We start from the raw sequence: 15,599 nt of genomic DNA, 5'->3' as shown, positions 1-15,599 counted from the left end.
ATGCTAAGTGATTTTATTTAGTGATCTTGTTGTTGCTCAATTTTAAGTGTTCAGAGGAATAACGAAACACACACAGGTCTGCTCTGTCTGAATCAGTTAGCTCAGTTGGTAGAGCACTGGACTTGTGATCCTACGGTCGCAGGTTCGAATCCCGACAGGGACGGACACGGGTCGACTTTATGTGCAGACTCAGAGACGGTTTCCATGTCCCACCCCCGTTTCACCTCAGTGGCACGTTTAAGACCTCGGTCATTCTGTCAAAAGTGCAGGTGGCTGATTACACCTAAACATGCATACACCTAGGTTGCGCGACTCTTAGAGGAAGCGACCTGAATTTCACAGCATTGGGATCATAGAGTAAATTAAATGAAAATGAAAATGAAATCTCTCTTTGTCCCTACACATATCACAACTTCACCATACCCCACCCAGTCTTAACATCTACCCTCTCTCTTTGTCCCCGCAGACCTCACAACTTCACCATACCCCACCCAGTCTTAACATCTACCCTCTCTCTTTGTCCCCGCAGACCTCACAACTTCATCGACCCTAACGTGCCCGACATGACGCAGTTCACCAGCGTAGAGGACTGGCTGGTGTCCATCAAAATGGAGCGCTACATCTCGTCCTTCCTGCAGGCCGGCGTGGTCAGCATGGAGCAGGCTTGTCGCTTGACCGTCAGGGACCTGCTCAACGTCGGCGTGTCGCTGGTGGGACACCAGAAGAAGATCATGAACAGTATTCAAACCCTCAGGGCTCAGCTGGCCGGCGCCCAGATGTCCGAAGGCTTCCTAGTATAGCGGACGTGTCTGTGTGTTTGTCTGGGGGTACATGTGTGTTTCTCTCTGAGGATGTTCGTCACCTGTGCGTTGTGAGGTGATGATTGACCTTGATGGACGATGTTGACTTGTGAACGTCTTAAAACTGATCGTTGTGGACGACTTTACGCTGATCACTGTGAACGACTTGATGCTCCATGATCGTTGTGAACGACTTAAAAACTTATTACCCTGAAAGGACCTACTGTTGTGTGTTCGTAAACTGTACGAGTTAACTGTCCTGAGAGGATCGGGATGTGTGTTCCTGAAGATACATACGCTTGTTCTACGTGAAAAGAACCCTAACGCCGAGAGGACCTACTGTTGTGTCTACGTGAACTGCATGAGTTAAACTGCTCTAAGACAGTCAGGAAGTTCTTGAAGAACCATAGGCTTGTCCTACAAGAAAACAAGCCTAACCTAGCCTGGACTGTGCTGCAAAAGGAGAACTGGTTTAATTGTAAAAGGAACTGTCTGATTTTGCCCAACATTGTCCAGGATCTATAGCTTTCTGCAGAAGTAGGACGACAAAACAACGTACAGATGCAGTGTTCGTCTAGTGTTCACAACAGAGAACCTCTGCAAAACTTAATTTGCAGAATCTGCTGCAGTAGTGTAAGGTAAAGAAGGTTCCATCTCTGTTAAACTTGCAACTGTGTCTGTTAAACTTGCAACTGTGTCTGTGACGACCTCGCAAGAATCACGAGCAGGAGAAGAAGAAGAGATACTTGGCTGTACATTGTGTGACTCACGAGTTCAAGAAGAATCTAGAGACAAAACTTGCCCCACCTCTATGAGAAACACTCACGTGTGGTCTTGGGGGCGTGGGCTGGTTTATTCCAATTTGAACACTGCAGGTTCTATCCTGAGAACTATAGATGTCTTTGTAGACGGGAGAGCGTTAACTAAAGAGCTCTGCACCTAGAAGATTAGAAGTTATTCAGAATTCTCTTCAAGGCGTATTCCAGTACATCCAGAAGAATCCTGAGTTCTTTCTTTTCATTGCTGTTCAAGGCGACTTCATCTGGCAGTCCAGAACTGTTTCACAGCTTGAAACAACATGTGAACAAGTTGTTGAAAGCTGGCAAGAGGAAGATTGTCCTGAATAAACCACCGTTTTCATAACAGCATCAGCTCTGTATTAGCAGAAGTTGACCCTGTGTGTGTTGTGCTTCACTGGGAGATTCTTTACTATATAAAACTGATTTTTCCAGAGATCAGCTATATCATTGTGTAGCTAAACGCAAGGGTTAGTGCAGACATAATCATTGCAGAAAAACATTGTTGTGTGCTAGATTTAATTACATCAACCGTTGCAAGTTTAAAATCGTCCATACCTTTGGAACAGAAAAGTTCATCTGAGCATGGAATGTTGACGTGTTTGTCTTCATATATTGTAGTCAATTGGAGAGTCGTTTCACTAACGGATTGGGGTGGTGTGTGACTTACTCTGCATGTGCAGAGGTTTTATGCTCTCTTGAATGTTATACACATCGAGCAAGTCATAAGATTAAGAGATATCAGCAAACTAATTAATTTTTTTTTATCAATGTGAACAGATTTCATGTCAAACGCTTGCGTGTGTATAAGAGTTGTCTGTGTGCATTTCTCAGTTATGTGTACGTGAATGTTGGATATTGAGTGAGTACAAAATACAACTTAGCCTGAAAGAATTCTGCGTGAAGAAGATTTTGTTTTGAGCGAGAAAAAAAAGTTTCTGTTGCCGAGTATTTCGTTTATTCGCAGAAAGAAGATGGGGTTGTATGTACACCTCATTGAATGAGTTGAATAGTACCCAAGTGTACTAAGAATTCTGCGTTTAAAAGACAACAATTAAACTTTTGTTTTACCTGACTGTTAAAAGTGCTGGAACAATTATTGATCAGGACAGAGTTTCAATGATCTTGATAAAGCTGTACTTGATTTTATAGAACCCAACTTCCTCCATACTATGCGGAACGCTTTTATTGTTGTTGAATTTTTTCATCACTATTAATCTACATGTTAGTGAAATTGAAAGGGTGCAACACATAACCAGGTCTAACGAAGTTCTAACACAAACATACTTTTAGTACTTGTACAATGTTTCCAGCTGTGCATTTGGTGGTCTTACAATTTGGCATGCAGTGTCATTTAATACATGTACAAATATATGAGACACTCGGATATGTTCCGTAATCTTTCAAGTCTATCTGATCAGTATCACACTTTAACAGTTCTCAATACTGACAAGAGAAGTTGTCGAGATTTTTTAAAAGATGTTTAAACGTTTTGCCATTTTCCTGCCGAGAACAATTTTGGTTTGTGGTAAAAAGTCTGTTCACATCAATTAACAGCCAGAACATGCAAGTGTTAAATTGCTATAGTAATAAAGTGGCTTTTATGTTTGTCAAAAGAAAAAAATCTTGTTTCATCTGGATATGCCAACACTGCAGACTCCAACTTTAAATGCAACCAGAGATAGATATACATACAAAGGCAATTTTAAGGATTTTGTTTTTGTTTTTCATCTTAAACAATATCTTCCTTATTTCCCATTTGAAGATGTCGTTTTAAGGTCATAAGTGAGCGTGATTTTGGTGTGTGGAAGTTTAGTTGTTAACTGTCAAAATAGTGGACTTAAGATTGTTGGGTTTCACTTTTAAAGAAAAAGAAAGTCTATGTGAAACTGAATGCACATGCCACAGTCAAATGTAACTTTATCAAATGCTGACAAATGTGTTGGCATAAACTCTTGTACATATCGATTAAATGATTAGATTATTTAATAACTTGTGTAGCTGAGAGCGAGTGGTCTGGTTCACTATTTGTTATTAACGTTATCTTCTATTTTTGTTGTCCATGTAAACAAATTCTTTGCATGTAACTGTTTTGTTAGGGGTGATAACTGCCTATTCAGTTTTGCTAGAGACGAGAACAATTGTTTCCAGTCTGCAGTTTACAATAATATTTGTCGTCAGTTTTTTCATTTTGTTTTTTGTTCAGTACATTTCTAATGGTGCAACGCTATTCATATGCTATATAGATGTGAAACTTTGTTATGGCAATTAAACAGTAAACTTTTCTTTCATGATTTTGACAAAAAAAGCCACAACAATAGAAAAGAACCGGTTTTTGATTTTTCTAAACCTTCCAGCCATCTCCAAGTTTCATCTTATTGCCTCTAAAATAGATATGTCAGCTTTTTCCCTTTTGCATGTATGTATTTGAATAACCACGAAGTATGTTCGAACGCTGAGTTCAAAAATTGTTTTTACGAAGAATGGCGTTTTTATTGACTGTTGAATGTACAGACTGAGTGAAAATTAATATTTTACACCGTACAGACAAGACAATGTAACAACATTTTAACACCTGTTTATGGAGGCACTTTGCCTGGAGGATGTAGCCATATGGTAACTCAGAAATATTGCACTGTTTTTTTGCCCTTTTGTTTTCAAAATGCAACATGACAAATTTATCTAATTTTGTGTTTGATTGCTGTTTGAAATATTCCGCCAAACTTCACCGAGACTTGTTTGATGTAGAATTTTGCCAGTGAGACTTTTGTTTTTACATAAAAAAGGTATGAGTCATAATTTGGTAGGTTTTATTGTTGTAATTTTGAGTACGTTTTGTTTGCTTGTTTTTTTTTTCTTTTAATCCTGACAAAAAACCATTGTGTATTTGAGCGGGGTGTTGTCAAGTTATATAGGACAAAGCGATCATGAAGCTCAGTTTTTGCTGATGAATGGTCTGAAACTCACATGGTTATTTTAAGAGAGATCTCCATCAAGTTTGGTCTGAACCCGATATTTTTTGTGGTCATGCAGCTGCAGGGGTGGACAGTTTGTACAGTAGTACACAGTAAATACAGTTTTCCATCAACATAAATACAGGAAAAAGTCCATTTTTGATGCCCAAATTACAAACATTTCTCAGCATCCAGTCAAGCAAAAGCTATCCTTATTAAAAAGCCGGTGTTAAGTTTGCGGGTTATATATATACCTGCACAGACAGTCGCGAAGAGTCATTTATTCAATTGACGCAATATGTCTGATCAGACGAAAACGTGTTAATGAAGCTACCTAGGTTTTTGTGGTTCCTTCACAGATCTTTTTTTCTTTTCAAATCGTAAATGCGGCAGTAGAAATGTCATTGCAGTGTTACTATAGAACGAAGTTTGTGCAAATATCTGTATACACAAAAAGCGCTGACTGTTGTTTTTGTTTTTTAACTTGTTGTATTACTATTAGCGTTACACATATTACAATATATTTGTCAATTTATTTACGTTGCCAGAAACATTGGATGCTAACCTGAAGAAAAAAGTTGCATTTATCTGTATTTTATTTGAAAGCTTTTTTCTCTCCTTTTTTTGCCATCTTCGGTACACAACTGCTTCCGGGTGATTTGTACTACATTAAAACAACTCCAGGTTAATGTTGATATGGTTTACACAACATGACACAGAAATGAACACGAGTGGCATTACAAGTTTACAAAAATAATTGCCTAAAAGATAACACAGATGTAGCCTACTGTGAAATTTGTCTGTAAAGTTGTTGTTTTTGTTTTAATGCGCCGGTTAATTTTAATCCAGATTCACTTGTGTGGATGATGATTAGGCAATGTAAAACTTAGTTAGATTGCTCCTTTTGAAAGTAAATAATTTATAGCAGTCTTAAAGATAACTGGCCAAGAAATGTGAAAAAACTATCTGTAACTTTTCATAAAACATGTTTTATTCTTAAATACAGTGACAATGTAGCTAGAGTGCACATGGCTTTTCAACCATAACACTGAATGTGATGATTTTTAAATGATGTTACTTAAACCAAAAATATAGATATATATAGCCCTAGGACCGTAACTTGTTATATTACTTTCTAATGGGTTGTGTTTTGGGTAGTTTGTGCTTACCTCGCGGGACGTTCAGGCTGGGGGTCCTGATTTGGCCTAATGGTCCGCTGGACCCAAAAAGCAACAACTAACTAACTAACTAACGTTCAGGCTGATTTATTGTTTTTATTCGGCTCTCCGGATATTATTTGACTTTTAATAGTTTAAGTATCAAAGACCCCTTTTAGTGAGTTTCATTCTGCCATCTTTTGGACCATGTCACAGGTGTTCTGACAGTGCCCAAGGTCTGTAAATTGTTATGTATCAACATTTAAATTTATCAAAAAAGTTAGTAGAAGCCTCAGCTTAAGACAACACTGAACAACATTGATAACGCCATCGTTGCATGTTTGATCCACACAATGAATGGGAAACTTTCTTCTTTAAGGCAAAATGTTTGTTTTTTATATAGAACGTAGAGACTGCTTGGAAGAATACGTCAAGAAAAAACCGTGGAAATGTCATTGGTCAAACTGTGGCGGACATTTTTCTGCCCATGCCAAACTGAGTCGCCAAGCCGTGGGTTGTGACGCGCTGTGCGTTTATTACATAGGTGAAAACAAGGGAGTAGTGTTTACCTTGTCAATCTGTTCATGTGGAAGATTCTTGAGAAAAAAATCCAATTTTTTCATTCCGTTAGCAGTTTGACAAATTGGTCAAGCAATCGTTACATCATACATGCCAAGTTTGAGTGCATCTTTCAGTTAAAAGACTGCTTTTGTATTGTTGAGTGTTGTCTTCTGTTTCTTTGATTGTCACTTCTTTTTTTGATTTTTTTCCTGGCTTTGATGCGAAGATAAAGCAAGAAAAGCCATCATTTTGTGCTGCTATGCAAAGGTACTCAACAACAGTTTACAGACGTTCAGTTTTTCTGGTGTTTGCAAGTGTACAAGAGTTTGGTATGTGTGTGTAGAATTTATAGTCATTGCATTCATATCATGAGTGACAAGCAGACAGGCAGACCGCGACGAGTTAACAACAGTGTTCTGAGATTGAATGGGCGAACATGTCACATCCTGACGAAATATAACTCGAAGAAGTCTGTAATAGATTTGGTTGACCTTTTTATTAGTCTTGGTTTGGTTCGTGTGTGTTCTAACTATAACATGATTTGTGTACATAGTCTTTTGCATACGGGATGTATGCCGTTTGGTATATGTGCACACACGCAACGTCATGCAAATGTTTAAACTGTGATTAAGAGAGAGGTGTGCACGCGTGAATGTGCGCACATGAGTGCGAGTGTGTGTACGTGCATGGGTCTATTCAGGCATGAAAGATGTCTGTTGTGCAGACGACATGAAAGTTCTCCATTACTATGTTTTGATTATTTTTCCACGTATTTTGTCATGTATTAAAACGCTGTACATAAAGAATATCCTGTATGTAAAATTGAACCCTTCAATGTTGTTTGATTGTATGTAATGTGGACATATGTATTCTAGTTTTCTTTCTTCATTGATTCCCCTCATTCAGCAACAGTGTTACAAGAAAACACGTGGCCCTTATATGCTACTCTCAAGAACTTAACAGCAGAAAAAAATATCGGTATTTATGTTAGCGTGAGAGAGAAAGAGAGAGAGAGAGAGAGAGAGAGAGAGAGAGAGAGAGAGGGGGGGGAGGGAGAGAGAGAGAGAGAGAGAGAGGGGGGAGGGGGGGAGGGAGAGAGAGAGGGGGAGGGAGAGAGGGATGGGGAAAGTAAGCTATTCCACGAAGGTCAGGAAAGCAGTTTAGTTGGGTAATGTGTTCTTACCCAAAAACCCAACCATGCCTTTTTTTGTGTTATATATATTGTTTGTTTTTTGTTTTACAAGTAATTCAGGTCCGGAAAAAAAGTGTTTTAAGGTGTTAAGACATACAGAGTGTATGCCATCTCTTACTTTTTTTCTGTTTTTCTTGTTGTTTTGGTAGTCATATCTTTTTATCTTTTTTGTTTGTTGTTGACCGGGTTTTTTCACGTGACAATTCAAATAAAATGGTTTTGTTCATTGCTCGACAGTAAGTGTCACTCACTTGCTAGAAGTGCAGCTCATGTTTTATTATATCATTGTATTTTATCCCTACCCCCACCGACCGTCGTTTCTTTCTTATATGGTTTGTCATCGTGTTGAATCTCACTGTTTGAAAAACAAACAAACTAGCCTTGGCTTTTGTAAGACACACGCTATTTGTTGCTTTTTTATGTTCCCCTTGCAGCATAATCAGGTATTCTGTCAGTGGACCGACAAACCCAAAATGATTTTTTTGGACATGGGCTAAGGTTTTTAAACGTCGCCTTTTTACGATAATGTTCAGGTTTTTTGTTTTTTCGAGCTACATGGTGACTGAGTTATTGTTGTAGAAAGTTAGCGACTTATTAATGTGGAATTATTTATTTTTATTTTTTGGCTTGAAGTTTGTTTAGGTTTTGTTTCTTTTTGCCCGAGTTTTGGGTTTAAAAGCCGAGCGCACTATCTCAAGACCCCACAGAAACGTAAGTCAGCATCCAATGTAGCAATAAGGTATTCTGCAGTTTCAGTATCTTCTACAATGTCAAAACCTTTCTTTATTTCAGTGTCACAATGTGTATTAAGACAATTTATTGTTACGATGCTAAACTCTGAGCATGAAAAGACAGCAAGAGGGAAAGAAGAGACACAGTGTGAAATAGTACTTTTGTGGTGTGAGAGTGAATAACGGTGAACGTATTGTTGAAATGACCCACCTTGAGAATATGTGCGTGCATGAGTGCGTGTGTGTTTGTGTCTGTGTGTGTGTGTCAGGGAGAGAGAGAGAGAGGGAGAGTGTTGAAGTCTTGGTTCACAAGACGAGTATGTTGGGGTTTTTTGTTTGGAGAGAGAGGTGCAGAGACAGAGGGAAGCTCGAATGTGTTTTCAAGTTTCTTTATTCCATTCAAATAATTCGTGTACAATAAGAAATTGTTTTCCGTTTCTAACAGGAGTAGAAGTCGATATCTTCTTTGTCCGTATTCTCATTCTGTATTATCTGTTCATGTGCGCTCAAGTGTTGAGAAAGCCTGACACTGTGTACTGTCTATAGCTGTGTCCAACGAGTGGTAGAAAGTATGGTACGCAGGAAAAAACAAAACTTTTTATTTTGTGGTCAGACTTTGGACTCTACACTGTTGATGTGTGACAACTGTACGGCGATGCAAAACTATGAAAATAAATTACTTTGAAAAAAAAGAACCTCGTGCCCTCTGAAATTGGACAGTTGAATGAAGGAATCTGTGTGTCTGCTCGCACACGCCTTCACATTTTCCCAAATAAAGTTTGTGTTTTGCAATCATGCTTACATGAACAAACCAACAAAAGAAGCGCGAATAAGCACAAGGCTGCACATCGCACGCCCTCAAACACACTAACGGTAAAACTCGAATAACTCTCTCTCTCTCTCTCTCTCTCTCTCTCTCTCTCTCTCTCTCTCTCTCTCTCTCTCTCTCTCTCTCTCTCTCTCTCTCTCTCTCTCTCTCTCTCTCTCTCTCTCTCTCTCTCCCCCACACACACACACACACAAACACACTGACACAAACACACACACACACGACAGGCAAGCACGCACGCACATACACGTACGTACGTACATACATACACATCCACACACACACACTCACACATACACATACCCAAACACAAACATGTATGCGCGTGCACGTCGTCCACACACACACACACACACACACACACACAGCCACCCACTCAAACAACCAGACACACACACACGCACTCACGCACGCACGCACGCACACTGACACGTATTACGTACACGCACGCTTGCACAAAAGTTGATGTTCTTTGCCAAACGCCAGGTTGCACACACAAAAACAAATTCAACGATCGCACAGCCCTTGGGTTCATGTATTTGATAGGATTAGATCCCTTCTGCCTAACTTACAGTCGGCGGGGACGTTCGACAGGTAGGCAGACAGACACAGCCCCCATCCCCCATCCACACACACACACACACACACACTCGCATAGAGAGTTGAAAATTACATTTTACATTTTTAATTTTGCATATTTAAATTGGTTCTCCTTCGAACCAGGAAAAAAAGTAATACAAATTACATATATATTCAAACATGAACTGTCCGATTTCTTAAAGATTTACAAAGAGATAGTTGTCCAATTAATGTGAATTAATATTTTCATACTTCATCATTTAGTATCTAAATCATCCGTCCTATTTTACACGACATAAACAAACAAAACACAAAAAGCTACCTTTCTTCATCTATTTTTCCGAGCGAGTTTAGTATCTTCCCCAAAACTACTGACTTCAACCATCCAAACAAACACACCAATACAAAAAAATGGCATTTCACACAAAGCTCTGGCTTCCATCTACATAAGACAAGGTAATTATTAAAAACTTCTGAAGAAAACCTTGAAAAGTGAAACCCTCAGGTGCAAACGGAACAAGCTCGGTGTCACGAACTGAAACCTCTGCTGAACAATCCTTCTCATTGCGGTCAATGCGCATGCGCCAATCTTGGACTTAAAAAATGCGACCCTTTGACCGAACGAACCATGGGTTAGGGTTAGGGTTAGGGTTATAGGGTTAGGTTGTTCACGACCTGATTAATCTCCTCATGTTAGCGCATGCGCATTGACCGCAATGAGAAGGATTGTTCAGGCAGAGTTTTCAGTTCGTGACACCGGCTATACATAATTCCTTGCCACCCAAAAGTTCTGTCCTTTGGTGTAAAATATGCGTAATGATATTGTTCACGGACGTGTTGCGTCTGCTTTTTGTTGCCTTTTGTGATTGTTTGTTCCTGATGAAGCTTAAATGAGCGAAACTTCGTATCAACTGTCTTGTACTGTATCGGTGAGTACAGAATTCTTTTTTTAATTTCGTTCTTGTATGATTAAACGCCCCACATTGATGTGCTTGGCACAACAACAACAAAAGATCATTTCAGCTTCAGCTGATTGTCGGGACGAACCAGAAATCCAGAAAGGTGATGAAAGAGGATTAAGTCTGACACACAGCTTTTCGTTTTCATGATTTTTACACTGAAGTCTTCCTTCGAAACACTTCCAGCAGAATATAGCCATAAACAAAGACGTCAACGTTTCCTCTCTTCGACGGGCTTGGTGATAAGACGCCAGCCTCCAAAGCGGAAGGTCGTGGGTTCGAATCACGGCCGCGCGTGGTGGGGTAAGGGAGAGATTTGTCCGATCTCCCAGGTCAACTAAAATGCAGACCTGTTTGTGCCTTATCCCCCTTCGTGTGTACACGCAAACACAAGACCAAGTGCGCACGGAAAAGATCCTGTAATCCATGTCAGAGTTCGGTGGGTTATAGAAACACGAAAATACCCAGCATGCTTCCTCCGAAAACGGCGTACGGCTGCCTGAATGGCGGGGTAAAAACGGGGTAAAAATTCACTCGTGCAAACACCACGAGTGTACGTGGAAGTTTCACCCCGAAGAAGAAGAAGAAAGAAATTCCCTCTCTTCATCGTGGGAACGAACCAGGAACCCAGATAGCGACCGAGGAGCAAAGCGCGTGGAGCACTTGAAGCACACAATGAATTCCTTTGAGTGAAGAATAGTCATTGCCATTGGCTTTCGCTTTTCTTCAGATAGCCGTCGGCGAAAATCAGGAGTCCAGTTCATTTTGTGGTGACAGAGGAATCAAACTTTGAATCACGGGTATTTTTCTTAGACTTCTATTCACGGGAATCACTCTTTGAATCCCTCTATGCGGAATGGTCGAATACAGGGTGACCCAAAAAAAAGAGTACCCAAACAAAACGTCATAAATTGAACAAAAATAAAGCAATCTTCATAAAATTTATTTACACACACAAGTAGCCTCTGCATGATTTGCACAGAAAATGTTAGCGTTCTAGCTTGTCTTTTAGGAAAGTTATGCTCATTCTACAGAACATGCTCCAAATGGCCTCCCCCGGATTTAAATCCCCCAGATTTCTATCTTTGGGGGTTCCTGAAAGACAACGTCTACAGGAACAACCCACAGACAATCGCAGAACTCAAGCGAGCCATCACAACAACCATTCGCGGAATCTCGCAACAGGAGTGTGTGCGGGTGATTGATAACTTTGCGCGGCGAGTTCAAGTTTGCCTGAATCGGCGCGGAGGCCATTTGGAGCATGTTCTGTAGAATGAGCATAACTTTCCTAAAAGACAAGCTAGAACGCTAAAATTTTCTGTGCAAATCATGCAGAGGCTACTTGTGTGTGTAAATAAATTTTATGAAGATTGCTTTATTTTTGTGCAATTTGTGACGTTTTGTTTGGGTACTCTTTTTTTTGGGTCACCCTGTACCCTGTTGACGTTTCTTCCGTTAGTCGTCGGCGAGGAGCAAGAATCCAGTGAACGACGTGAAGGCAGAGAAATAGTATGAATCTGATCTACCACTGTGCAGCCAGACGCGTTGACCCGCCGTGAGGTACAGCGTGGCCTGCACCGATCCCATCGTGTGGTAACCTGAGTACTGTCGTGCGAGTGCCCGTGACACGGCCACACCGTCCTTCAGTAGGAACATGTCCATATACTTGTCACTGCTGTCTGTTCCCGCTGACGCCGCAAAGAAGTATGTTCCCTTTCTTGGTGCAATGAAGATTCCAGTGGCACAACTGAAGTCGTTTCCTTCGTTGGTGATGACAGTGAACGGCGTGAGAGGTCCGCTGCTAGTGAAGTCTGAGGTCAGCATGGCGTGGAAACTGACTCGTACCGTGGCAGTGGCTGAAAGAGAACGTATGGTATGGCGTAACATTTGCGTTTGTAAATGATGAAAATATAAAACAAGTCGCGTAAGGCGAAAATACAATATTTAGTCAAGTAGCTGTCGAACTCACAGAATGAAACTGAACGCAATGCCATTTTTTAGCAAGACCGTATACTCGTAGCATCGTCAGTCCACCGCTCATGGCAAAGGCAGTGAAATTGACAAGAAGAGCGGGGTAGTAGTTGCGCTAAGAAGGATAGCACGCTTTTCTGTACCTCTCTTTGTTTTAACTTTCTGAGCGTGTTTTTAATCCAAACATATCATATGTATATGTTTTGGGAATCAGGAACCGACAAGGAATAAGATGAAAGTGTTTTTAAATTGATTTGGACAATTTAATTTTGATAATAATTTTTATATATTTAATTTTCAGAGCTTGTTTTTAATCCGAATATAACATATTTATATGTTTTTGGAATCAGCAAATGATGGAGAATAAGATAAACGTAAATTTGGATCGTTTTATAAATTGTTATTTTTTTTTACAATTTTCAGATTTTTAATGACCAAAGTCATTAATTAATTTTTAAGCCACCAAGCTGAAATGCAATACCGAAGTCCGGGCTTCGTCGAAGATTACTTGACCAAAATTTCAACCAATTTGGTTGAAAAATGAGGGCGTGACTGTGCCGCCTCAACTTTCACGAAAAGCCGGATATGACGTCATCAAAGACATTTATCAAAAAAATGAAAAAACGTTCGGGGATTTCATACCCAGGAACTCTCATGTCAAATTTCATAAAGATCGGTCCAGTAGTTTAGTCTGAATCGCTCTACACACACACACACAGACACACACACACACACACACACACACACACACACACACACACACACGCACATACACCACGACCCTCGTTTCGATTCCCCCTCGATGTTAAAATATTTAGTCAAAACTTGACTTAATATAATGAAGAAAAATGTGGTTGTTATGGGGATGATGATCAGTAATCACACACACACATGCACATATGGTCGTGTATGTGTGCACGCACGCACGCTCGCTCGCACGCACGCACGCACGCACGCACGCACGGCACACACACACACACACACACACACACACACACACACACACACACACACATAATACGTACCAAGCCGGGCTTTGAGTGTCTCCGTTGTGTTGTTTTGCTGGTCGTTTTCTTTCTTCACTGCATCTAGCTCAGCCTGCAACCTTGCGTTTTCAGAAGACATGTTTTGCTCTTTGGCCTCTGTCTCCCTCAGCCTGGCTTCTAGCCGGGCCTCTGTCTCTCTTTGCTTGGCCTCTAGCCGGGCCTCTGTCTCTCTTTGCTTGGCCTCTAGCCGGGCCTCTGTCTCTCTTTGCTTGGCCTCTAGCCGGGCCTCTGTCTCTCCCTGTCTGGCCTCCAACAGAGCGAAGCTTACCTTAACCTCATCCACAGTGACAGTGGCGCCCTCTAGCAGCGGGGAGAGTGGCGGGAGACAGCGTGTGGCTGGGGAGAGGGGCGGGAGAGAGCAGGTGTAGTTACCTCCAGACGGAGGGTTGGGCAGGAGCAGACGGAATGTACCGTTGTGTTCACTGGAACTCTCCACCGTGTGGCCGTCCGGGGTCTGTAGACAATTTTACGCGTGTCACGAACACTGAGTAAGAAACATTATTTCAATTTAAATACTGCTTTAGTTTCGTACAATACTTCACTAACGACGTTCAGACTGTCAAAAACACCTAATAACTTTCTTTTTTCCCCGCTAACATATGATTTTACATTGAAACTGATATAATTTATGATCTCTTTCAAACTCGTGATTTTGTCCTTTCAAACTGGTTGTTTCTTTTGTCATGGTTTTTTATTCCAACAAATAAAGCTAATAGAGTGTGCCTTTCTGGTCTGCAAACTGACTTTGTTCCCTTGATAATGTTTTTGAAAACAACTGATTGTGGGTTTTTCTAGACTTAAAATGATTCTTGGATTTCAACAGAAGTGTATGTACAACAGCAAATATCAAACAAATTTGGTATATTTTAAAGAGTTGTGTTACTCAAGAATGCTTTCATAAAATAATAGGCACACAGACACAGACACACACAGACAAACAGAGAGACAGACACACACACACACACCCATCGCCCGCACGAACATGAATTGTTAAATGAAAATAAAAGGTCGCATGAAGCGATATAAAAACATTAAGTCAGTCTGTGGGCATCAAACACACAATATTCCGAGTTTGCTTTTTAACGCGAAAATTGGTTGCTACTCGACTATAACCTTATACACTTTTAAACTGTCTGAAGGAGAAAAGAAACAATAACGAAAACAACAAGAACATCAAGAACAACAAGAACAAACACAACAAGAACAACAACAACAGCAACAACAACAGAAACACCACCACCACCACCACCACCACCACCAACAACAACAACAACAACAACAACAACAATAATAATAACAACGACGACGACAACACTATTATTAACCTTTTATTCAAGTAAGCAAACAGTGTACCAACCAACCACATTCAAAACAATATAAACGTGGCCAAAACATTATTGCAACAAATTTCGCACCCAAATTAAAGTATTAATTCCCGTGAAATTTCATTCAAACTGTATATGCCAGTTAAGGCCGTTCATTTAGCTATCAGGATCACTTTTTGGATTGAAGATATCATTTACAGGGATCACGTGACCGCCGCTCACAAAAAGGTACCCTCAAAATCGACCAGACAAAAACGGAAGGGTCAAATTAAAAATCGACAAAAAATCACAATAGGCAAAACTTTGCAACGTTTACATACGAGAAGAAATTCAAATTAATGATCTACCCTGAACAGGTTAATTTGTTTAGCTAGCTTGCGTATTTCGAGTGCTATGCTATTCCCACAGGTGCAGGTGTCGATCACAAGAGCGGTCATAAACGGGACTTTTTGCGTCATTTTTTAGGGGTATCATGACAAAAAGCGCCGCACTTTAGCAATGACTTGGTGGATTGCTTTGAAACTTTTAGAATAATTCATCAACATACTGACAATACTTCGCGCGAAATTTTGGATCGTTACAGTTATGTCTTAAGATGTTATGCAATGTTTCGGAAAAAGTTGTTAAACTCTTCATGGGATTGTTCACTTATGTCCAAACAATTCATGACTTCGCATGTCTTTGGACAAATGATTGAT

The 15,599-nt window shown here is 40.3% G+C and overlaps 2 protein-coding genes across 4 annotated transcripts in view; one reads left to right on the top strand and one right to left on the bottom strand.

Moving 5' to 3' along the window:
* The window catches only part of LOC138978085 (ephrin type-A receptor 4-like), a 203,772-nt gene extending 196,495 nt beyond the window's left edge, over window positions 1–7,277 (top strand). For all 3 annotated transcript variants that reach the window (XM_070350713.1, XM_070350712.1, XM_070350711.1), the window contains one exon: window positions 530–7,277. In XM_070350713.1, coding sequence (XP_070206814.1) covers window positions 530–800 — 271 coding nt within the window. In that variant the 3' untranslated portion in view covers window positions 801–7,277. The remainder of the gene's footprint in view (window positions 1–529) is intronic.
* A 4,725-nt stretch (window positions 7,278–12,002) lies between these two features.
* The window catches only part of LOC138978084 (uncharacterized), a 6,984-nt gene continuing 3,387 nt past the window's right edge, over window positions 12,003–15,599 (bottom strand). The window contains exons 4-5 of the mRNA XM_070350710.1: window positions 13,556–14,030; window positions 12,003–12,415 (exon numbers count right to left, since the gene is read on the bottom strand). Of these exons, the coding sequence (XP_070206811.1) occupies window positions 12,015–12,415; window positions 13,556–14,030 (876 nt within the window). The 3' untranslated portion in view covers window positions 12,003–12,014. The remainder of the gene's footprint in view (window positions 12,416–13,555; window positions 14,031–15,599) is intronic.

Source organism: Littorina saxatilis, linkage group LG10 (genome assembly GCF_037325665.1).
Source record: "Littorina saxatilis isolate snail1 linkage group LG10, US_GU_Lsax_2.0, whole genome shotgun sequence".
Taxonomy (NCBI): Eukaryota; Metazoa; Mollusca; class Gastropoda; order Littorinimorpha; family Littorinidae; genus Littorina; species Littorina saxatilis.
This window is presented reverse-complemented; position numbering and strand designations above follow the sequence as displayed.